The sequence below is a fragment of the Ursus arctos genome, unplaced genomic scaffold (genome assembly GCF_023065955.2).
Source record: "Ursus arctos isolate Adak ecotype North America unplaced genomic scaffold, UrsArc2.0 scaffold_6, whole genome shotgun sequence".
In the NCBI taxonomy this organism is placed as follows: Eukaryota; Metazoa; Chordata; class Mammalia; order Carnivora; family Ursidae; genus Ursus; species Ursus arctos.
In genome coordinates, this window is record NW_026623078.1 from 24,997,556 (window position 1) to 25,022,661 (window position 25,106).

A 25,106-nucleotide genomic window follows, 5' to 3' on the forward strand; every position below is an offset into this window, starting at 1 on the left:
TTAAAAGAAAAAAAAAAGAAGTTAAGGCTAGAGAAGAAGGTTGGGGTCAAAATGAAAAGGACCTGGTAGGTTGGGGTAAGGAATTTGGACTTAAGCCTTCAGGGATTTTCGAACATTTGGTTTTGTGACACACCTTCAAGTACTGAATTTTTAGCAGGACAACAGAAAGGATCAAACATCTGGAAACACCAAACAAGCCAGCAGCAATTATAGTACAACCAACTGTATAGTTAGTCTCACAGTGTTTGTAAAAGCATCCATAGTTACCTCTCTATTCACTAGGCTGACCCTCAGCAGCTTTTTTTGAGTAGAGCTGTTTACTCCCAGACATACACCCTTGACTCTTGGGAGACAGTGTTCTCACAAGGTAGTTCCCGTGGATGTGACTCTAAGCCTCTTCCCTCGTACTTATAGCAAGTTGCGTTCTACTTAACACTGGCAAGTTGCTCAGATCAGCATTCTGACAGAAATTATAAGTTTTAATCTTGGCAAAATGGAATTTTACCCATTGACCAGAAGGCGGTTGAATGTTTGCAAAGCATGCAAGGTATAAGGACAAAGCGCGGTGTCTTACCTGACGCAAGCCATGGGTGCAGGCAGTTGGAAGTCCTGAAAGACCGTTAAGGAGGTGGCTCCTCTAACCAAAGTGATGATAGGGACAGGTTAGTCAAACTGCCATGTGCAAAATTGGTGGGAGGGAGGAGAGGCCGGGAGCTGGGAGAACATTGAAGGCCAGAAGTAGGATCAGAAATAGGGCGTCAGTAGAAAGGGAGATCAGGGGCCATTTTATTAAGAAAATACAGGATTTGGCAATTGATTGGGTGGAGAAGGAGTGTCATGAAAAGGAACCAAAGATGAGCCTAACATTTTATGCCTGGGGAACAGAAGAGTATCGGTGCCATTAACAGAACTAGGATAGCAGGAATAACAGCTGTTTGAGATTACATGAGAAATGTGGCTCAGGGTAATTGAGGGTTTCTAAATTAATTAATTAATTAATTAATTACTCTTTTAGAGTGAGAGGGAGTGCCAGATAAGTACATGGCCACATGCAAGTTGGGGGGGGGCAGAGGGAGAGAATCCTAAGCAGGCTCCATGCACAGCGAGGAGCCGGTCATAAGGCTTGATCTCATGATCAGGGTAATTGAGTTTTAAATGGTAGTTACACATTAGCCAAGATTAGTGATGTCTTTCAGAATATTCTTATCATTCTAGTAAATACCTGGGGAAAGTAAATATTACCCAATATAGCAATTCAATGTTTTTTGGCCTTTTAGCATTTCATACATAACACCGAGGGTTTTTTTGTTTTGTTTTTTAAGATTTTATTATTAAGTAATCTCTACACCCAGTGTGGGGCTCGAACTTACCACCCTGAGATGAAGAGTTGCATGCTTTACCAACCGAGCCAGCCAGGCACCCCGATAACTCCCTTGATGTGCAATTTTGTTTGTAACAGCTGATTTACCTATAACTTCCTGTAAAACCCATTAATATAAAAATATTCCCAACCCTTAGAGGCCTTAAGAAGTATTCTGGAAAGTGGGGATGGTTCTCAACTACTTGCCAATCTAGGGATTCTAGAAAGTCTAATTCTCCTGACAAACAGGTCTATAAGGTTGTGTCTGCGGCCCCTACCTTTCTACCCTGGGGTGGGGCATACGCAGATTCCTGCTCTATGGAACAGAGAAGTACCAGCCTCTGCTAGGTAGCCTTTAAGCAGAATGGTAACTAGGTGACTAATTTTTGAGCCCTATTATTTCTTTTACTATAAATAAGGAAATTAAAAAAAAAACTTTTCATTAGTTATTTCCCCAATTTGAAACGGCGAAAGGCATATCCCCAGAAAAACCTAAACGCACAATTTAGTGGACCCAAGCACAAACTTGAGTGACTCCATTTAAAAAAGGCTTTTTTTATGATGCACAAACCAGAGTCAGGAACCCCAGGTTTTCTTGGGGTCCCTGTGATGATGGCTTTGTAGTGGTCTTCATCTTATTACCCAGGTATAGCACGGCACAGGGGAGGATTTCATTGGCATTCATACCACTAGATCAGTTTGCAGCACAGAACGTATCAAACCACACCCTTGACAGTCTGGAATCCTACCCACATTCCCTGCGGGAGCTGTCAGTGAGAACCTCCCAGGGTGAGCAGTTTGGAGCCTTAGGCAAAGGACCCTGCCCTGCGGAACAGGGAAGGTGGAGGGTTGAGACTGGAGATTTTCCCCTGAGTTGTTCTGTTTCTCAGTAGCAGCATTTCCTAGCTTTCATCCACAACTGAATCCAGAGGTCTCTAATTTTTTTTTTTTAAAGATTTTATTTATTTATTTGACAGAGAGAGAGAGACAGCCAGTGAGAGAGGGAACACAGCAGGGGAGTGGGAGAGGAAGAAGCAGGCTCCCAGCAGAGGAGCCCAATGTGGGACTTGATCCCAGAACACCAGGATCACGCCCTGAGCCGAAGGCAGATGCTTAAGGACTGAGCCACCCAGGCGCCCCCAGAGGTCTCTAATTATTAAAGGCTAATGGTTCAACCCAGTTTCCTTCCTCCTGGTCCCTGAGCTATCATGAAGATGTTGGCGAAGTGAGTTATAATTCGTACAAGAAACTTTAGAGTAGAAGGCACCATGCTATTCTAGCTTTGCAGTAAAAAGGGCAGGTGGCTGCCATTGGTTATTTCCACCTTCCCCACTCCTCTGTGCCAGGAGCAGAAGCAGCCCTGAACACGTGGGTAAAGCTCCTGTGGGGTTAGCTACCCTCCTCCCAGAGCCCCAAGGTACAGATCAAGCATTCTAGTCCGAGGCACGATAAAGTACAACTTGGCTGACAAAATTAGGAGGATGTATATTATCCTTTTCCTCAAATGTTAGGAGACTTATCTTCCCTCCCTACTCATGTGGCTTTAATGCTATTTCCATGTCCATGTAGCTAGTTCCCCACCTTCAAATGTATGATAAAATTAAGGGAAGTAGATTAAGATTGAATAAAATGTGCAATGTTCTCTCAAGCCACTGCAAATTTTGGAATGTTTTAGCAAAACATCTGGCTTTTTGTTTTTGTTTTGACTTTCCCCAACAGACAGAGCCCTGGAGCCAGGGTGTAAGGTGAGTGGTGTTGCTTGGAGCACAAACCTGTATTGCTGTAACCTCGGTGTGACCTCTTAGGTCACCATGCTGTCAGGGACTCAGGGACTGGATCTGTCTCCTTCTTTAACAAGGGTCCATTTCCAGCAGGAACTCAGCCCTGCCCACAGGGTATCTGAAAGATAAGACGTAGGTTTCCTCAATCTAAACCTGATCTCAAACGTACAAGGCTTTGAGTTTTCAGTTCTTAATTTAAATACAAACATTTGACTAGTTTTGAATTGAGTAAGGTATGTGTTTCTTGTGTAGCTTATTAGTGGGGTAGTTCTGGCTTCCCCCTTGTTAAGCCAACCTGTTGCCTTTGGCTAAGGAGTTGCCTATTGTTTTATAATCCTTCTAGGGCTAACTGCTACTTCTGTTCGCTACTTAGCATTTTCTCAATTTCTCTTCGCGATCTCATAACCAAGTAAGATTCTATTTATTCATTTTTTTTCCAGCTTATTAATGTACTGCTATGCCTCCTGGCTGAAAAAACTGATAAAATCACTGAGAAAAATATTTGATAATTAATGAAGGCTTATTCCCCCCAGCTTACAAAATTCAGATAAAAATCTTATTTAAAAATCTCGAAATGTGGAATTAACCTTTAATTCTTAAGAACAGAAAATGAATGATCTGGGCTAAAGAATGCTTTAAAAATGCATTAAAAAAAAAGTCTAGGAATTGTTAACAGGATCATGTGGCCAAATTAAGTGACATGAAGAAAGACTGAAACAGACTAATATTGTCACTCAGATCCTCCCAGGTCTTTAGAGCATTATTTCAAGAATACTTTCCTCTGACAATGAAAAAATGGTCTTATTTTGTCTGTTCTATTTAAATGGGTCCAGCTTTGGTTAGGGGAAAATGAAGCAGTTATCAGAGCAGACACCTTTGCTGACCTGGAAATATTTTTTTTTTTTTGACAAACCTTTTTCTGAACAGCTTATGTGCCATAACCCATGCCCTTATGTAAGAACACATTCTATTTGAGCCAATATTTGCAGGACCACAGGTATAAGAGGGCACAAACCCTGTCTGGAGAGATGGGGAACTATCCGGGACTGTGCAGAATCTGGGGTTTTATCCTACTTGGAAGCTAACAATCTGGTACTGTTCCGTGCGTCCTGATGGAAGACAGGAGACTCCTGGGTCAGAGACAAATAACTGTTATCACTCGTGGCACAGTGAGGAGCAGCACCAGCCTGATGTCAGCACCAGTCCACGTGCCCCTCCCCCCATCCACGGTTGGGGGGGCGCATTCAGGTGGACCTTGATGAACGCCTGCATAGCCTAAGAGTTGTGTTACAGGAGAGGAACCCAGAGCTGAAGGAATTTACCATTTTTACAGTGAGAGCAAGCAAGGTGCTACTCCAGCCTTCAAGATTGCTCTCTGCAAATACAGCACTGTGAAACGGCCAGGACAAAGACTAGTCAGGGCTTTGCATTCCTAGCATCCTTGGCAAGAAGCTGGAGGGTTGGCGCTCAAGGCCCAAGGTGGATTATTTTTTCTAGTGCAAACTTCACGGAGAAGAGGATATTGAGGTTGGGATGAATAGATATTTGGTGAGGACAAGAAGGACTCATTCTAGTTAGGGAAAACATTCTTTGCCAAGGCTGTGAGGCATGAGAGTTGCAGAGATGTTTCAGGAACGATGGAGAGTCTGGCATGATTGGGATGGTGGTGATAAGCCTAAATAATTGGGCTGGCATCCAGACATGGAGGGCTTTGCATGCCATTGAGATTATGCAGTACGGATTTTCATTTTATTTTAACCTAACAAATTTCAGAGCATTTTAAGCAGAGGTAGGACATGATTGAATTTTGTTTTCTATTATCTGGTGATAATGTGGAGCATAGACTGAAATCAGAGAGAAGTTACATGTGCCTTTTATCAAAAAACTCTGGAACAGCTCATGTCCATTAGGTCCTTTATCCCCCCCTTCATCTTCCCCCTCTTTTCCTAAGGCTTTGCTACTTTATCCTACCCTGTGTCCCATTCTCACCTTCAGGAACCTCACATACTCACTGTCATGCCTGGCAATTAGCTCCCTTCAACTGACATTGAATATGCTCGGAAATTTACTGTAGGAATATTTCTATTTAATTCACTGAATTTTACAATACTTTTAGAGTTGTAAACATGTTATTTCCCGGGAATTCATCCACTGTTTTTCTTTTTTACGTCAGTATTCTAGTAAGAATTTTTACTTGGCAGAATGTAATTCATAAATCCAAAGTCTAAAAGGTAAATTGAAACATTCAATTTGCTAAAATGAAAAAAAATCCCCACCAAGTACTCTATTTGAAATAGTATTTGCTTATTCTAAAAAGAAGTCATAAGACAAGTGTAAGTATATTTTAATATATTAAAAAATACATAACTACACTGAACATAAAATGAAGATACAAAGTATTTTATTTTCGTTGTGATTTTTAAGACCCTTCCAATTGTATAACGTATTCTGGGGAAGGAGTGAGGGTGATTATTTTTTTCATACCATCTGGGAAAGTATATTAGCTTCCTGTCACTGTTGTCACAAATTACTACAAATTTAGTGGTTTAATACAACACAGATTTCCTCTACTATAGTTGTGGAGATCAGAAATGTGCAATAATTTTCACTGGGGTAAAAAGTCAAGATGTTAGCATTACTGGCATGTTGGTTCCTTCCAGAAACTCTGAGGGCAAGAACCTTTGTTTTTACCTTTTTTTATCTTCGAGTGGCGCCTGTACTCCTCGGCCTGTGGCTCCCTCTCCATCTTCAGAGTATGACACCCCTACATCTGCCCTTCCTGTTACATATCCTTCCCACTCCGATTCTGAGCCACCTTCTTCCCCCTCATGACTGCGTGATTACACTGGGCCCACCTGGGTAATTCAACGTCATTTCCCCATCTCAAAATCCTGAACCTAATTACACCTGCCAAGTCCCTTTTGCCTTAAAAGGGAATAGTCACAGTGTCTCAGGATTAGAATGTAGACATATTTGGGGAGGTCATTATTCAACCTACTGCAATCGCACTTTCCAACGAAAGCACCGTTCTTTTCTCCTTCCCCGGATTTACTTGAATAGGGATCACACCTGAGATAATTGGCTCCCTAAATATGTCATCCATGTATCAATATGTTACAGAGGAAGTTTAGAAAAATCAGTTCTTGGAGCTGGAGTCTTCTGAGTGAATCCTCCTTCTCCATGGAATGGTCTATCTTTGAATATGTTGGGTGGGTTTGTTAGGTTTATTTCTCACTAAGTACAGCAGGCCCGATCAGGGCCCTATCCATACCCCCTTATTCTTTCCATTTCAGTGTATCATGACTCCAAACTGCAAAGTGCTGATATCTGCACCTCTTTGCCTGAAAGTCGCCCTAGTCTCAGAGCCTATTTTGTCTGCTGAGGTCAGGCAGGAAATGCTGTAGAAATTAACTAACCACTCCCCTCACATCGGCCCTGACTCATGAATCGAGCTTGTGTATAAATTTCCCAGCTCCCTTGTTTATTACAATTTGTTTTGTTGAGATATAATTCATATAACATAAAACTCAGTATAAAATTCAGTGATTTTTTTTTTACATATTCACAATATTGTACAACCAGCACCACTAATTCTCAACATTTCTACCCTTACCCAAAGAAACTCATACCTGTTGATAGTTTCTCCTGATCCTCCCCTCCCCCACCCCCTGGAACCCACTAATCTACTTGCTGTCTCTTTGAATTGGCTTACTGTGGGCATTTCCTATAAATGGAATCACACAATAGATGGTCACTCAATTTTGGGTGGATAATAACTTCAAGGCACATGTTCAACGCTGGTTCTCAGATTTCCCCAGCAGGATTAAACTCTTGCCCACAGTGGTAATGAGTAATTAACTGGCTGCCTTTCCTTTCCCGGGCCACTTTCCTACTTTCCCAGCCGTGTTGCCTGGAATCACTTCTCAAATAATGTGCTTGTACTTCAATCCTTGCCTTAGGGCTCCTTCTGGGGGAATCCAAACTAAAATAGCAGGTATATCAAATTAACTAAAATATACACTGAATATTTACTCTGTGCACGGCACATTGCTCAACACTGAAAATACCGCACAAACAAGTCTGACATCACCCCTGCTCTCTCGGAGGGGGTTTAAGGAGGGAATAAAGGGGTTGAGCGGATTACAAGTCCCATGAGGGTTATGAGGGAGTGGGTGACAGAAGGTCTGACTAAGGATGAGATCTGAGGAAGGGGAAGGGGTCTGCCAGGTGCAGAGGATGGTGAAGATGCTCCCGGCACACGGATCCACCGTGAGACAAGGCTGAGCACGGTGCTTCGGGGGACTGAGAGAACCACACGGCTCTTGCAGACTGACTTGGAGCACAGTTGTGCTAGGTACTTACCTGTCCTTTTGGGGAAGAACTTGGCCGCCCACTGCGGAGGCCGTGGTCGGCAGACAGTCTGCAGCGGGAGCTCCTTCGGGTGTGCCTCAGCTCCCGAGAGCCGCCTTGCCCCCTTCCTGGAGCTGCCTGCCTCTGGTGACTGGGTGAGACCAGGATATAGAGGCACAGCCCTCTGGCCTGGCTGGGGACAGTCTCCTGCAGAGTAGTTGTCCCAGAGCTCCTACTACGTGTGTTGTGTCCGCGTTGCGGTGCAATTCCTTCCTCAATCCAGCCCTGCTTCTGCCTCCTTCGTGTCACAGGTGATGATCCTTAATAAACATCTTGCTCCTCAAGCGTTGCTAGAATCGGCTCCGGGAGCGCCCAACCTCCAGTAGCAGGGAAACAGGAAGGCACTGCGTTCCAGGTAATCGTGCAAGGCTTCTCCTCAGACACCCAGGAGGCGAGGGTGATAGGGCCGGACCTGACATACACGAACAGGAACGACTTTGGAGTCTTCACAGAGGACCTGCAGGTAAGTTTGCCTTTGAGGGAACCTGGAAGTCTGGGAACAACTCAGGGGAAGTGAAGATTTGTGATAAGCATCAACATTTGGGGGCGCGTTTAAAATACGTTTTATTCTTTGTATGTGTTTTCCTAAATTCATCTCAGATGATAACATTTGTACATACCTACGTAAATGAACCATACTCGTAATATGTCTGTTTGGAGGTATGTGGTCTTTCATCCCTGCATCCCCCAGGAATGTGAGCCAAAGGGAACATCATAGAAATATTTTTTTTCCCCATAAAGGATAATATTAGATTACATACTGCTGGTATTTAAAATTTTATGTCCTGTCTGGGTAGTAGACTTTTAAAATGATAATTAGATGCTACTCCAGTGGGTACTTTGAAAAGCACTAAAATATTAAATAACTTGAATGTTTAACTTACATTAGCTGGAACAGGGGTATCTACACTCCTGTGCCCTTACTTTAGGGTATACCAGTAGAGTCTAGGCTGTCCCCAAAGTACAGAGACAGGAGCCCCTTCCCACCCTAAGGGTCCTAGGATGCTTCATGGCAGATATCTTGGAACATATGGGTAGTGGCACGACCCGGGTCCCTAAATGACCGGAGGCCTAGTGGTGGGCATTGCCGTGAAGGCAAGGGCAGGGCTGCCTTGTGCAGCCTGCTGAGGTCCTAGAGCTGTTTTCTACCTGGCACAGCTCCCAGACGCTCTCGTGGTGCCCCTCACAGCCATCCCTTCCTGAATCCCCTGGCCCAAGTGCTTCTTGACTTGGGACCCAGGGATCCATGACCTAAAGCCTCATGTCCCTTCTTCTAGTTACTTTCTCAGGTTCTGACGCGTCCCTATGGACCAGATACACGTCCAGTATCCTTGTCCTCTCTTTGAGGGTGGGAGGTGGGGTACTATCTTTAGGGCTTTACAGTGATTTCAGAGGAAAGAAGTAAAAATACATGATAAATTCCCTGCTTTATAGAAAGATATGTTTTGAATATGTGAAAATGAAAGCAACTTCATTTACATGAAGTTCTAGAACAAACAAAACTTCTGTGACAAAAGTCAGAACAGTAGTTGCCTCTGGAGGGGAAATTGACTAGATGGGGGCTTGAGGATGTTTTCTAGAGTGAAGGAAATGTTCTAAATTTTGCTGGGGTGGGGGTATATGTTTGTCAAAACTCATTGAACTGTGTATTTAAAATCTATGCACTTTATGTAAATTTAAAAAGTATACAGGATGGCAGCTCAAAAATGAGAAAGAAATGACTGTATAAAACTAATTCAGGTAAGATTTAGATTTCAAACTTATTTGGCCTTAATTTTCTGACTTAAGTAGGGACAGTTAAAGGAAAGGACTCATCAGTAGCATGCAGCTCCGTGAAGGCATATTAAAACATTTTTATCCATCATTATTTCTTATTAGAAATCCAGAATCTTGCATGAAACAAAGTTCTTTGAACAGAGAGAAAAAATGTTTTTACATTTCATGAATTCAAAGTAGTTAGACGAGATTTGGTACACGTTTCTTTAGCTTTGGTCTTTAGCCAACACCCAATATTTCCACCTACAGGGTAGCCACCAATATAGGTGACCCTTTGCCCAGCTTGACCATGTTAAGTGAACAGCAGTGAGTGTACGCTCTTGACAGGCAAGGGCAGCTCACTCAGAGACTAACCACCACATGCCCCCAGAGGGGTGAGAGACTGGTGAGGTGACATAGCCCTGTGGAGTATGCCGACTGCTGGCCAGATCAAAACACTCTTGAGTATGGCTGCCAGAAGAACTCAGGGCACAGGATGAAAAATTCAGTTTGGATATCAGACAAGCAACAAATAATCCGTTAGTATAACTATGCTACAGGGATACTTACAGATCCCTTTCATAAATGGGGTACATAGACATAGGACATACCTGCAAGGGACATGATTACACTAAAAACTTTTTAATCTGAAATTCAAATTTAACTGGCATCCAATATTTTTATTTGCTAAATCTGGCAACCCTATGCTTGGGGTATGCAGAAAGGGCAAGATTTTTTTGTGTGTTGGTTTGTTTTCAGTGAAAATCAGAGACACGAAATCTGAGCATGTGTTTCTCAAACGTCAGCTTGCATTTGAATCTCCTGCAGAGCTTGTTAAAACAGACTGTTGAGCCCAACTTTCTGATTGATTAGGTCTGGGGTGAGGGCCTGAAAATTTACATTTTTAACATCCCCAGGCATTGCTGATTTCAGGGATCGCATCTGGGAACTGATTGGAGGCGATGCATTACAGATGTATGTGCAAGGATTGCTAGAAATACTGTGTGAATTACCCTATTCGTTGCCATTCCGTCTAGCACACTACGCTGTGTGTCACTAATGAGGGGTAACACATCAAACATCTCAGGTATTGTCCCGTAATGTCAAGAAACCATTTATTATTTATACTGGTCCATGTTGCCAGACTTTATAGCCACGCTATAGGTTAAGTGCCTCTGTTGTGAATAGATTGCCTTTTAATGTGTGTGACATTAAAATCCCATGTTAAAATTAGAATAGGATGAAAATTTTGATAAAGTCATAAAATAGGAACATCAGAGAACCTTTGCTAAATTACATACCAAATAAATATTCAACAAGGTGAGACCCTCATGAATTTCATTTATATTTTATTAAACACCACCACAATTTCCATAGCAGATGGTATATAAACACAGTCTTCATATAACCTTAGGATTTTACCCCAAATGGAATTTCCACACCATGACTTCTTCCAGGAAACTGGCTTTCTTGGAGGAAGATAAGTGAGATTTGCTTGTACTTTTTGTAGAACTGGAACATAGTGAAATGTTTTAAAGTAACTTTGAAACTTATGTTTTAAATTTTTACTATCAAAAGATTATTGGGTTTTTGCTTTTTATTTTTCTTTTTATTGGTCTACTAAAATCGATTTGAATTTCCTCTTTTGAGAGAGAGAAACACATAGGGTGTTTCTAGAGTACTAGAATATTTTGCTAGGTCTTTGAGTCCTTTGGCCACTGTTAGGAAATTGTTGATCTACCATAAATAGATGTAAAATGTAAGAAATACCTTAATAGAGATATATACTGAAGTATATACAGGTGAAATGATATGATGTCTAGCATTTGCTTTAAAATACTGCAGTAAGAGGGGCGCCTGGGTGGTTTTGTCCCTTAAGTGTCTGACTCTTGGTTTCAGCTCAAGTCATGATCTCAGGGTTGTGGGATCAAGCCCTGCGTTGGGCTCTGTGCTCAGCACAGAGTCTGCTTGAGATTCTCTCTCTCCCTCTCCCTCTGCCCCTCCCCCTGCATGCTGTCTCTCTGTCTCTCAGATCAATAAATAAATCTTAAAAAAAAAAATACTGCAACAGGAAAAAACTTAGAGGAAAGACGAAATAAGTTTGGCAAAATAAGATGTTGATAATTGTTGAAACTGGATATTGGGAGCCTGGTGTTTATGATACCATACTATCTTCATAGTACAGTTAAAAAATTTCTATAACTTAAAAAAAATCTCAGGACTTGGCTTATATTCTCAGCTTTGCCACCAATTAGATAAGAAATCATATTCAAATCACTTAAATATTCTGTGCCTCAATTTTTACAAATGATTGGATAGCAATTAGCAAGTGATAATTGAGCTAGGCTTACTGTGTAGGTAGCACTCAGATGTTACTATCTAAATTCCCAGAGATGTTGTCAGATTACTGGAAAGTATAATGTACTTAAAAAAACTAAAACCGGTTTTCAGGTATTATTGTCACAAATTCTATTTTGGAAATTCTTTGAGTACAAATGTTTGGAGCACAGGTCTGTGGTAAATGAAGGTTCCCAAAGACTTCTCTTTTGTGTGTGTGTTTTGTGTGTGTGTTTAAGAATAGCTATTTAGGTTAGGTATCTGCTGAGGTAGCAGAGAGGCTCAGACTCCTACATTGGAATAGGACGGGCAAAAAAAAATATGTTGTACATCTTGACTCTTTTGTGTTTCCAAGGAAAAAGCAAAGCAATCTTTAAGATTTCTAAATGCCATCTGTATCTACTAACAAGGTAAAATAATTTAATTTGGACACTTCCGTGGTTGATTCCCCCAAAAGCAGGTAAATACAGAAGGAAAACCTCAAGGTCAAGGATATGCAAACTTATGTGTCTGTTGCTGTGTGTGCACCAGCATGAGCAGTTGAGAACTTTTGGGGATGCAATCCAGGCATGGCTGTGTTCCCCATATAGAATAGGGGAGATGATGTCCCCCTGACTTGTGAACTTAAAGCCGTGGGCATGGCTTAGGTCCAGAAATGGGCCATGGCCTGAAAGTCTGGGGACTGGAGTGTGTGATTCCATGTCCAGCCATCAGTGGAGTGGTAAAACTGAGCCCCCCCGACTGGCACTGAAGATGCAGGAACAGGTGCAAGCTAGGACGAGAATGTGCCCGCACCCAGTGGCGGAGCACGGACACGGGTGCTATATGAACAGCGTGGGATGTACTTGCCCTCCTGAATTATTAGAAATTTTTTCCTACACTTATTAAGCAGTTAGTCCCTGCCACAAGCAATTATTCTCTGCATTCTGTAAGAGGGTTAAAATTCTTTCATAGTGTGTGTTTAACAGTATTTTCTCTGTTATGGACTGAGTGTTGTGTCCTCCCCCGTTCATATGTTGAAGCCTTAACTCTCCGTATAGATGAATTTGGAGATGGGGCCTCTGCGGAAGCAATTAAGGTTACATGAGGCCACAAAGGTGGGGCTCCATCCAGTAGGAATAGTGCCCGATGAGAAGAGACACTAGGGCGCTTGTGTGCTTTCTCTCTCTCTCTCTCTTTCGGTTTCTCTCTCACTGTATCTCTCCTCCTCCTTTCTCCCTCCCTCCCTCCCGCCTCCCCCATCTGGTCAATGAAAGGCAAGCCGACAAGCGAAGCCTTACTAAGAACTGAATTGTCTGCAAGGCCGATATTGGTCTTCCAGCCTCCAGAATGAGAGAATCAATGTCTGTTGTTTAAGTCCCCCAGTCTGTGGTACTTTGCTATGGCAGCTTGAGCAGACAAATACACCCTCCGATAGCTCGATGAGAGTACTTCCTATAGACAGGAATCTGGAGTTTGAGACGTACAGTTGCCCCTTGAACAACATGGTATGGTTCGGGGCACTGACCCCTCTCAAAGTCAAAAATCCTCAAATAACTTTTAGCTCCCCTAAAACTTAATTACTAATATAACCTGTTGACTGGAAGCCTTACCAGTAACATAAACAGTCAATTAATACATATTTTGTATGTAATATGTATTATATACTGTATTCTTACAATAAAGTAAGCTAGAGGAAAAAAATATTAGGAAAATCATAGGAGAAAATATTTACAGCACTGGACAGTAAAAAATATAAGAGGACCCACACAGTCTAAACCCAAGTTGTTCAATGATCAACTGTATTTGGAAAGGCAGGCCGGAGAAGGGTGCTTCAGCTGGGGATAGTGATGGCGGTAGTGGGATTTCCTGAGGCGTGAGAGGCAGCAGAGGGTGCTGGTTGACCAGAGACAGAGAAGTTGTCAAGAGAAGGAGTTGATGAGAACTTCACCTTCTTTACAGTTTTGCTTGTGGATTACCTTGGAAGGAGACACTATCAGTCACAGAGTGGTTGCTCAGTAAGTCTTTGGATAAATGCATGAATTCCTTTGGGACATGCATTTTTCTTTGGCAGATTGCTTGATTGCCGCATACAGTGAATGGTAAATGTATCTAATAGCTATTTTAATCTTGTTGGGTTAGGCTTTTAGGAATAAAATCTTTACTACCCTGGAGCCCTAAATAGGGTTAATACCCCCCCATTAAAGCCTATATTTAGATGACTTCCTTCTACTTTTAGTTGAGATATTTTTTGAAAACCTTTTTCTAAGTTGACTTACTTTGTCACCAGTATACTATAGACAAAAAATGAGTTTCCTTTAGTGAAAAAAGGTGCCCAGTAGCTCGAGAGTGAAAAAAGTAGATCAATGTCGAATCCTAATGATCATTTGCCCATAATCAATGAAGATACCTATATGCTTTGAGTAGATTACTACCTTCCCCCCAGTAAAAATATTAGCCTGCATCCCCTACCCTATGTTCCTGCATATTTGTAAAATTTAGAAAATTTTGATTGGTGTGGATGATGTAGGGCTCAAGCCTTTCGCTGATAATCTTCATATGTTACCTTCTTTAATCCGCACAATATACCTGTAATACAGGTCTTGTTAGTCCTATCTTAGAGATCAAAACTAAAGGAGGACTCCTCTAGAATATGACTTAGAGACCCAGGACTGCTAAAGCAGAACCTGTTCTCTTTTCTAGAGGTAAAGGCAAACATACTCCTTGTTTCATTGTGTCCTGTCTTTACAAGAGCAATTACATTTGGAATTTTAAAAACATCTTACTTGATGGTGTACTTGTGTCATTTTTGTTAATATTAAAAACAAAATCTTACTTTGCATTAAAAGCCAGTGATTAAAATCTACAAGTAACATTATCCAGCAAATAATCACTGGGCTAAATATAAAATTAGAGTATTGGAAATTAAGTATGAAAAACTGAGCCATTATTCTCATATGCGAACCAATAACAGTTTCAATAAAATGTATCAGAAACTGATGCTGTCTGATGAAGCAGGAAAGTTTATTCTATAGATACTTATGGGAGAACCAGCTCAAGGCTGAGTCTGGAAATGACATCCAACTATAGGCTTTAGAACCGGCCTGATGAGTTTAATCATCCCCCGCTCCTTTCCCACAAGCACTAGGGACCTGCCGCTGCCCCCGCGCTACCCCTGCCATTTCTGCAGCATGAATTCGCCTGCCATTTTTGCCCTCACATGCATTCTATGTGGTGCCTCCTTTCTCAAGTTGCCTTCCTCTTTTCCTCTTCCTCTTTCTCCTTGAAATTTCCTATATTGCTTTTTAAAAATTATGGTATGAACATTTGATATGAGATCTCTCAACAGATTTTTAAGTGTACAATCCAGTATCGTTAACTGTGGGCATGATATTGTACAACAGATCTCTAGAACTTGTCCATCTTGTTTAACTGAAACTTGATGTACTCACTTCTGAATCTATTCTTATTTGGGGAGCCTAAGTCACATGCCTGTGTTCTGCAAAAGATATTGGCAAACCAAATCTTGGGAAGAATCTTTTTAAAAAAGATTTTATTTATTTATTTATTTGACAGAGAGAGAGAGAGAGGAGAGGTAGAGGGGGAGGGAGAGAGAGAAGCCCAAGCAGACTCCTCACTGAATGTGCAGCCTGATGCAGGGCTTGATCTCACAACCCTGAGATCATGGCCTGAGCTGAAACCAAGAGTCAGATGCTTAACTGACTGAGGCACCCAGGCACCCAGGAAGACAGGATTCTTAAAACTCCATATTCCTTAGACATAGCAAGAACACACAGAAGTTATAATAAATGGCACAGACTTTCATGTTTTCAAATAATGATGTACTTAAAAGAACATGCCCTGGTAAATTCAAAGTCTCTGTTGAACACCACAAAAGCAATATATAATCTTCAGTGATGGTTCTTAAGATTCCTTCTTTTCTGATAGGCCAGTGATGGGTATTAGGGAGGGCACGTATTGCATGGTGCACTGGGTGTTATATGCAAGTAATGAATCATGGAAATTTACATCAAAAACTAGGGATGTACTGTATGGTGACTGATGTAATATAATAAAAAATTATTATAAAAAACTAAAAAAAAAAAAAAGGTTCCTTCTTTTCTCTCTTATCCATTGTCCTACAAAGTGTAGCTATCCCTGCCTTCCAAGTCCCTGGAGCGTTCCCACTCCTTGTCTAAGGACCCTCTTGCCCCCCTTCTGCTTTCCATCCTAATTTCCCATCGCAAAGCTCAGGAACTGGTCTAGTAAGGAAGAACTTGACTTGGAAGGGGGCAGAGAAAAGAGATTAAGACAAGCAAATGCAGAATTATCTTTAGCCCTTAAGGGAAGGGGAAGGGAGAAGACAGTTCTGTACTAAAAATTTGTATCCAGTCATAGGAGGGACACTTTACTAATGATATTTAAGAACTACTTGAAATAATTAAACGGACTTAACAGAATATGTAGATTGCTGTAAGATCTTTGTTTGAAATGTTGATTGTGATTCAAAGTGTCTTTTTAAAAAGTTTTATTCATTTATTTGAAAGAGACACAGCGAGTGGGAGAGGGAGAGGAAGGGAATCTCCAGCAAACTCTGAGCTGAGTGTACAGCTGGTCACAGGGCTCGATCCTGCAACTCTGAGATCATGACCTGAGCCGAAACCAAGAGTCAGATGCTTAACTGACAGCTACCCAGGCGCCCCTCAAAATGTCTTGTAAATGAAAGCAGTTTAGGTAAAGATAATAAATAAAAGGGAATAGACTCTCAAGTATTTTAAAGGGAAGATAGAGGCTAGGGTTCATGTTTATGAGTCTAAAAAGAATATTACTTTGATTTCAAGTTCCCTGTACAAAATTAATTTGGAGGTGTGTGGTAAATTCTACCAATTATTGATTAGTCGATTATTGACCACTCCTGGTTAGCTCAGTGCTACCTTTTAGGATGTCCTTATACATCTCCCATGATTGTGACAGGTGCAGTGACACTTGTTTCAAATATTCATTCTTTTATGAAATTCTGTTGACCCTGGCACGAAGCCATTAAATTGCCCATTCATGTTTGCAGCTCTACCAAATGAAAGCCTTATTCAATATTTCAGACCAATATTGCTTGCGAACGACAGCTGGATCTAAACACATCCAGCAACACAATTTCTGCTGAGCAACTACCAGTCTCCCTTAGAATATTGAATATAGCTTTAAATTACTGAAGAATTCTACCTAGGGTAGCAGGGATCTGTGCTTCTGCCAAAAGTATAGCTGTAATAGAAATTGAATAACTGAACATAACACCAGTCATTGGTTGTTGCAAATTATTTCTTTCAGAGCATATACACTGGACTGCTGGCTCACTTTCATGGAGGGGCTGGGTGTTCCTCTTACCTTTAATTCTTCCCCACTGGGGAAGCGCTTACTTTTGAGTCTGTTTGAAATTGAGAGCACACTGTTTCAGTGTTATGTGGGGAGCTATTCTCTTAGTTTAACTCATAACTAAATTGTAAGGCGAATAGTACTCTAGAGTCTAGACACTATCATGTCTTGAGTTATCATATGATGTGCTTCCCTCACTGAGCCTGGGCTTGTAGAGCAAGGATGGATGCTCTAGGCCGGAACTCCTTTCGGGCATCCCCTGGGGATAGAGGAAGCAGTCCTAGAAGGTATAACAGCAGAAACACAGTGAGGGGATTGGCAGCACATTGGAAATAAGGAGTTAGAGTCCGCTTTAGAAGGTCTTCAAGTTGCCTTTATTTTCATGTGACTTATTCAGATGTCTTAGCAGTTCTCAGTGCAATTCGTTTTGTGAAATATATTAGGTATTCAGTGTGGCTGTTTTCAGATTTATTATGCAATATTCTGATTCATGAAAATATTCCATTAAATGCAATCGCTCATGTAATTACTTTGCTTAATCTAAAGCATACTTTAATTAACATTGCACAGAATTCTGATTTAATCAATTAGATTTGATCTAGTATAACTTAGCTGTAAATACTTTTTATGATGCAGCAGCTCAGAATCATTATTGAGAGCAAAGGTAATATACGACACTGCCTAAAACTAACAAATTTCCTGTGTTAAGAAAAGTAAACCACAATTTGAACTATAATTTTGTTATTTGAAAAGTTAAATATAAAGAATAGATTTTTATGTTTCCATTAATAGGCTATTAAAAACAATCTCACCAGGGAGTGTTAGAACTTTAAAAATATGCTCTATTGTTGTATGTATTTCTCAACAGTTAGGCTTGAGAACAAAAGATTAATCTCAAGCAAGATTCACTACTTTTTAGCTTTGTAAATAGGCTCATTAACATCTACATCTCACGATATTTGTCTATTGTTATGGGTTGAGTTTGGTTTCCTCCCGAAAAGATACATTGAAGTTCTAATTGCTTGTACCTCAGAATGTGACCTTATTGGAAACAGTGTTATTGAAGATGTAATTCATTAAGATGAGGTCGTACCGAAGAAGGGTGGCCCCTAATCCAATATAGCTGGTGTCCTTCCAAGAACATGGCCATGTGAGGACAGAAAGACACCCAGGGAGAAGGCCATATGAAAGGAAGGCTGAGTTTGAAATTATGGAGCGGCAAGCCAAGGAACATTAAAGATTGCTGGCAACCAATCAGAAACCAGGAAGAGGCAAGGAATGGTTCCCTGCAGGTTTCAGAGGGGGCCTGGCCATGACCTTGGTTTTGACATCTAGCCTCTAGAACCAAAACAGTACGTTTCTATTGTTTTAAGCCACCCAATTTGTGGGAATTTGTTATGGCAGCCCTACGAAAGTAAGATACTCTCTAAAACTGTCTGAGAGCTATAACTCAACATAACCAGAATCTATAAAACTGCTTTTAATAGTAGCGGGGGCGGGGGAGTATCTTGCTAAACTGTTTTAAAAAATGCAGGTGTGTTTTTAGTTTGAAGTTAACTTTTATATTCCTAAGCAAGTATTTATATAAATAAAACACTTTTTGTTCTCAGCACCCCTCTCACACATAGCACCGAGCAGAGTGCCTTGAACATACATCCTCCAACTGTACATTTTGTGACTTACGTTTTAAAAGATTAAAAATGAAAATAGCCTATAAATATTAAAATACCCACTTACAGAATTTGAGCTGTAAAATATATACAGTGCTATAGAAATGTGAGAGTAATCATTAAAAAGAATTTACATGAGGTTCATGAAGGCAAAGTTTCATTCTGAATGGATAAGTGAATAATAAAGAAACTATATACCCACTTAGTTTGTGGATATTCATATCGTATATTTTCTGTTGCCCTCATTTTCACTTTGAAAAAATACTCAGTACCTATACAATGTGAAGGGCAGGGAAAAATAATATAAATGCAAGTTCTTTATATTAAGTTGCTAACTGAATTTATACATAGGTTATGGAATAGATGGAAATTAAAAATATAATAAAAGATGAATTTTGGGGGTTATCTGTAAATTCCCCTCCCCCCCAATATTCAAGACTTATTTTTTTTCTTTTTTTTTTTTTAAGCTTTTATTTATTTATGTGACAGAGAGACAGCCAGCGAGAGAGGGAACACAGCAGGGGGAGTGGGAGAGGAAGAAGCAGGCTCCCAGCGGAGGAGCCTGATGTGGGACTCGATCCCAGAACGCTGGGATCATGCCCTGAGCCAAAGGCAGATGCCCAACGACTGCGCTACCCAGGCGCCCCAAGACTTGTTTATTGCTTGGTTGTTGCAGGGGTGATAATGTTTGACAGAAAGGCATCAACAGATACCAGCGAAGGCTGTGGACAGAGAAAGCTAAGAAAGCAGGAGATACACAGCATGCTCCCAATCAAAGGGAAGAGTTTCCTGGAGTCAGGGGTCCACAAAGGCCACTAGATGACACAAGGTGACTCTGTGCATCTTTGTCAGGTCCTTTGAGAAGGAGGACCTTTCCATCCTTGCGAATCTTCGTAAGCCTCTGGTCCTTCTGGTTATTCTGGACACTTTGCTTTTCACCTTTGCTATGGGTAGAAATAACTAGTATAAAATCACGCCCAGCTCCAGGTCATTTCTGAGCATTTACTGGCAGATGGGGTGAATTGAAGTTTAAATTCCCAGGTGTACTATTTCTTAGCAGGCCTGAGCCTCAAATCTGCCCTAGATCCATTCCTACAAATATATAACTGGAACTACAAGATGAAAAGATATATTAGATTTGTAAAGCGTAGAAATATCTACTATGCTCTAGGTTCTGGGCTAAGCATTCCACATATAATCTCATTTAATATTTCTTTTTAATTTAAATTTAATTTTTTAATGGAAATAACGTATATTTTATAAACATCAAAAAGACTGGATGGTGAATAGTTGGGAGTACACTTTAAAGAACACTCTTCCTGTAAAAGGAATATACTTTGTGTGGTATTTTCATAATTAAAAAAAAAACCAGTCAAATAATATGACAAGGCTTATATTAAAAACAGTAGTCCTCTGCCCCATCCTTCCTTTCTCCTAATTCCCTCTCCTTAGTCCAATAATTCTTAATCTTCTCAATTATTTCTTCTTAAATTTACTTTCTTATGTCTAAATAACATGCATATCCTGATGTTACTTGATTGTTTTTTCTTTCAGGTTTAGATGTTGTCTATTTACTTTCTACCATGGCAGATGAAGATTTAGCTCTCCTATACCCCTCCTCTCACATACATTACTTCTTCCTCCCCTTCAAATATATTTATATCATAGTTTTTGGTTAAATCAATATTTAGGGCTAACATTATTTTAACTATATAATTGTCCATAGCTGAGTCATGTAGTATGCCATGATTATAGTTCTTCTCTTCTATAGCTCTTTGTTTTCACCAGAGTTAACTATTGCATTTTGTTGTTGTTTGCCTGGTTTCTGTGCTTTTATTAGTAATTCATCCCCAGATTTTCTGATAGAAGTAAAAAGTGCCTCTCAACATGTATTGTGTTGTGTTTATCTTGGAGAATTTCATCCAAGTCTTCAGCTCTCCTTCTCTTGTTCCAAGTTGGTGGTTCTCTAAGCCTGGTATACAACGGTTACTGGGACTTTTCCCTTCACCATTATCTTGAGATTTTTTCCATCCCTTTCTCCTGTGGGAATTCCCATTTTCTGAGATCCTACATCTTTTTCTTGGTTTACTCCCTCAATTTGGTAGAGCATATCCTTCAGGAGGTTCCTGAGAAAGCTTCATAATTTAGGAGCTCAATTTTATGAAAATGTTTGTATTCTACCCTCACATTTCATTGATCATTTTGCTGGGTGTAGATTTTTAGGATTGAATTTCCCCTGAAAACTCTGAAGGCATTTCTTCATTGTCTTCAGCTTCACTGGTGCTGTTGAGAAGTTTCATGTTACTCTAGTCCTCATTCCTTTGTGATCATTTTTTTCTCCCTTCTGGAAGTTTTCAGGCTCATCTTTTCATCCTGGCGTTCATGATGTGTCTTGGTCACATAAATCCTCCAAGGGGATTTGCATTTCCTTCTACCAAATACTTGGAGGGTACAATCAATCTGGGATTGGTCGGAATTAAATTCTTGGCTAGAGGTTTATCGGACCATTTAGGTAGCCTGAATTTGGGCCACAAACCAGAAAAAGCTGACCTATGATTCAGCTGCAGTTTCTCCCCTCTCTACTCTTGCCAAAATTGAAATAGTCAATTTTCCATTGAAGGTATTTTGGGGTTTTTTTTGTAATTTACCCTTACCCTGAGGGTATAGAATTCTAGAATTCTGGTAGGAGGAGAATCTGCTATTAGACTTCCCACCTTGGAGTAGCCTTGGGCTTTGTTCTCTGCTCCCATTCTGCAAAATGCTGTGAAAGTCAAAGTCTGCACTCACCTGGTTTGACAAATGCTGTCAGGATAACAGTACACCACTTGCTTCTCTAGATTCCTGCCTTCATTCAATGCCTAGCTTGAGATTTCTACTTTTTTTTTGTTTGATGTTTTAAGGATGATTTAAAAAATTATATTTTGTCCAGAAGTTGTAGTTGTTTCCAGCTGTCCAGATACCTATCTCATCATATTCCTGGAAATGGAAATCTATATCACTTTTCTAAGTCTCAATTTCCTCATCTGAAAAACGAGGATAATAGGAATATATACCTCATAGTATTTGAGCATAAATGAGATTATTAGTGTAAAGCTCTTAACGCTGTGTCTGGCCCCTCAGTTAATGTTTCCTTCTGTTTTTGTAAGTGGTATTCTCAGAGTCTAAACATGAATGCTCCATCTTGCTATATTTTTAGAGGTACACGATGCACTAATGCCGGGGTGAAGAGGTGAAGAGGGTGAAGAGGAGAAGAGGGTGAAGAGGTGAAGAGGGTGAAGAGGTGAAGAATCTGAGGTCTTGATAACTTGTATATTTTTAAAGAAATACATTTCTCTCCATTTCAAAAGTTTCCATTTCAAATGAAAACCAAGTGATTAAACACCATTAGTAGCCAAGATCTTAATTGAGAAAAGGAGATTTATTGCAGTAAAATCCTTAATTTGACCATTTCTTGAGACAATATGAGTGAAAATATCCCCCTTCCCCTTAATCAAATAGGACTCTAAAGGGATATAAAATGGATGCTTTCTCTTACAGCAAACTAGGCTATGCTCAGATTTTTTAAACCATTTTCTTATTGCCACAGAAACTTGAATTGCATAAGTAGGTCCTTTTAAAGTCCACAGATGTGTTCATTCTAAGAAGCTGCCCTTCTTTTTAAAAGCAATTTCCACCCACTGCCGGCTAGCTCTTGCACAGAATCAGCTCTCTGTCTGGTGGTTGACCTGACCCTTGGGTGGTCTCAGGGACATTTCTTTAGTAAGTGCATTGTGATATTTTTCACAGCCAGCATGGTCTCTGTACAGGTGGGTTTGATGAGCATCTCTGGAAGTAAAAATCCAAAATGTCCAGTGTCACGAAGCTCAAAAGCAAATGTGTAGGGTATTCCATTTTTGTAGGCCCAATCCATTGAGCTACCAGAGCTCACATCTAAAAGTTAAAAAAAGAAAAAAAAAAGCCTCACTGAAGAGTCTGCATAGTTTTCAAAGTTTATATATAGTACTTGCTTACTAGGCTATCCTAAATCCTTCTCATTAAACACTGTTTCAACAAGAATGATTTAACAGTAGTTCCTTGGCATTGGGCTCATGGAACTTAAAAATCCTACCTGCCATCATCGTTGAGGATCTAGTCTAGGTAGTAATGCTTTTCCAGTGTGATGAGCTCAAAGTTTCTCAGCCTCAATTTCAGTAACATTTATTTCCACCCCGACTTCAGTCATCTATAAACAAACTAATCCCTGGCCCAGTTTCTCTGCTTTTACTCCTTGAGAGGGAGCTGGAGAAGGACTTTGCTGTGAAATCACACTCGTCAACTGATGTGCTCTGTTCTCAATGCTGCTCCAGGCTCCTTCTTCTAGACCTTCATTTACTGAACTTTTCTCAGGCTCTTGTCGGCCTGCCCCTCACTTAACCACTGTCCTCATGCAAATAAAACGTAATCACCCCACCACCTTTTCTACTGACATCACAGCTCTCTGGCTGTCCTCCTTCCAGCTCAGAGGAGGAGCTCTTGCTTGTTTTTTTGTTTTTGTTTGTTTGTTTTTACAGGTGTCATCTTTTGAGTCCATTCATCATTGTCTTCCTTGGTAGTGAGAGGGTCCCCTCTCTGGGACGTAGTTTCATTAATGAAGCCACCTTCTCTTGTATCTGCATTGGCCAAAATGTTCCAGCACCGATTCCGTACGGCACTTCCTTCCCCTGCTATATGCCATCCTTTTTCTCTTTGTCCTTTGGCTTTAGAACACAAAGAGAATCTATATATGTTGCCTCTATATCCTCAACCCCTTTCAATCTGGTTCTTGCCTCTACCTGTCCATGAAACTTTGCTCTTGAAGGTCACCAATGACAGCAGGCCTAATCTCTTTTGCTTTGTTTTTCCCCCTGCAGACCCCACTTTCAACCTCTCAACAGCATTCAGTGTAGTTGATAATTCATTGGCATTTCTCTCTCTTTCTGGCTGCTGTGACCTCACATGCTCCAGCTTTTCAGCACAGGTTGAAAGTATAGACACTAGAGGCAGAGTAAGGGCTTGATCCTACCACCTACTGTGACTTGTCTAAGCCTCAATCTCCCCTTTAGAAAAAGGGATGATAATACCTACTGCATAGTGTTGTTGTGGAAATTAAACAAAACAATGTGCTAGGATACATAAGCCCTTATTATTTTGCATCTTTACACCCCAAAGTGCCTAGTGTGTAGTTTTTAGCATAGAAGGCTCTTACTAATTATAAATAAATCTTTTATAGAAGAATCTTTATAGGGCCACCTGGGTGGCTCAGTCGGTTAAGCATCTGCCTTCAGCTCAGGTCATGATCTCAGGGTCCTGGGACCGAGCCCCGCATTGCTGGGCTCCCTGCTGGAGGGGGGGAGTCTGCCTGTCCCTCTCCCTCTGTGTACTCTTTCCCACTCTCACTCTCGCTCAAGTAAATGAATAAAATCTTAAAAAAAATAAAAAGAGAAGAATCTTTACAGACTTTCTTCTTGAAATTAATGTGATCCAGACTGACCTAACACTAATATTATTAAAAAGTTTTCAGAGCATGTTCATTTGCTCAAATAATACACTTTTTATGCTATTTTTGCCAGGACAAGTTAGAGATAAATGATGTTAAGATAACAGTTAAAATACTCTGCTGTTTCTCAGGCTCGCCTTTCTTTGGTTAAGGACAGAAGGTAGGCTGTGGCTTTGTTGTCCCTCGGGTTAGAGTACACTGGAATTGCAAATAGTAGTCATAGAAGCCAAAGTCACAGTCAGTATGTGCCAACAGTTACATCGTGGTGATGTGACAGCCTCATTTCTATGGTAACAGGTTGTTCTTGGTAAATATAATACTATGACTGTGGCTTGATATCAAGCTGGAAAGGTAGACTGTAAGATTTTTAAAAATTAATGTTTAATACATATTATATTGGTAATAATAATATGATTTTTAAAAAATACTATATTTCCTTTTTCAGCGTGGCACTACTGGAAAACAGTATTTTTTTTTTTAATATTTTATTTGTTTATTTGAGAGAGAGAGAGAGAGGGAGCACCAGCTGAGGAAGGAGCAGAAGGAGAAGGAGAGGGAGAAGCAGCCTCCCTGCTGAGCAGGGAGCCTGATGTAGGGCTTGATCCCAGGACTCTGGGATCGTGACCTGAGCTGAAGTCAGATGCTTAACTGACTGAGCCACCCAGGCATCCCATGAAAAACAGATCTAAAAAAAAGTCAGCATGACACCAATAATCATAGACTTTGAAAACAATTCTGATACTTAAGACATTCATTATTAGGATAAACTTATTTGATAAGCAATGTTAATTGCTTAAAACTGAACTTTTCTTTGAAGGCTGAAGAAAGTGGTTATATATGGAATATAATAATTGGTAGGTTAAAGAAATCAAGGAGAAATTTGGTACCTCACTGAAAGCAAAATTGGATGTCACTATCTATATGTGTAC

The 25,106-nt window shown here is 40.5% G+C and overlaps 1 protein-coding gene across 1 annotated transcript in view; it reads right to left on the bottom strand.

Annotated features, from left to right (window-relative positions):
* Nucleotides 1–20,344: 20,344 nt before the first annotated feature.
* The window catches only part of CPA6 (carboxypeptidase A6), a 409,345-nt gene continuing 404,583 nt past the window's right edge, over nt 20,345–25,106 (bottom strand). Inside the window, exon 14 of the mRNA XM_057307941.1 lies at nt 20,345–22,592. Coding sequence (XP_057163924.1) covers nt 22,405–22,592 — 188 coding nt within the window. The 3' untranslated portion in view covers nt 20,345–22,404. The remainder of the gene's footprint in view (nt 22,593–25,106) is intronic.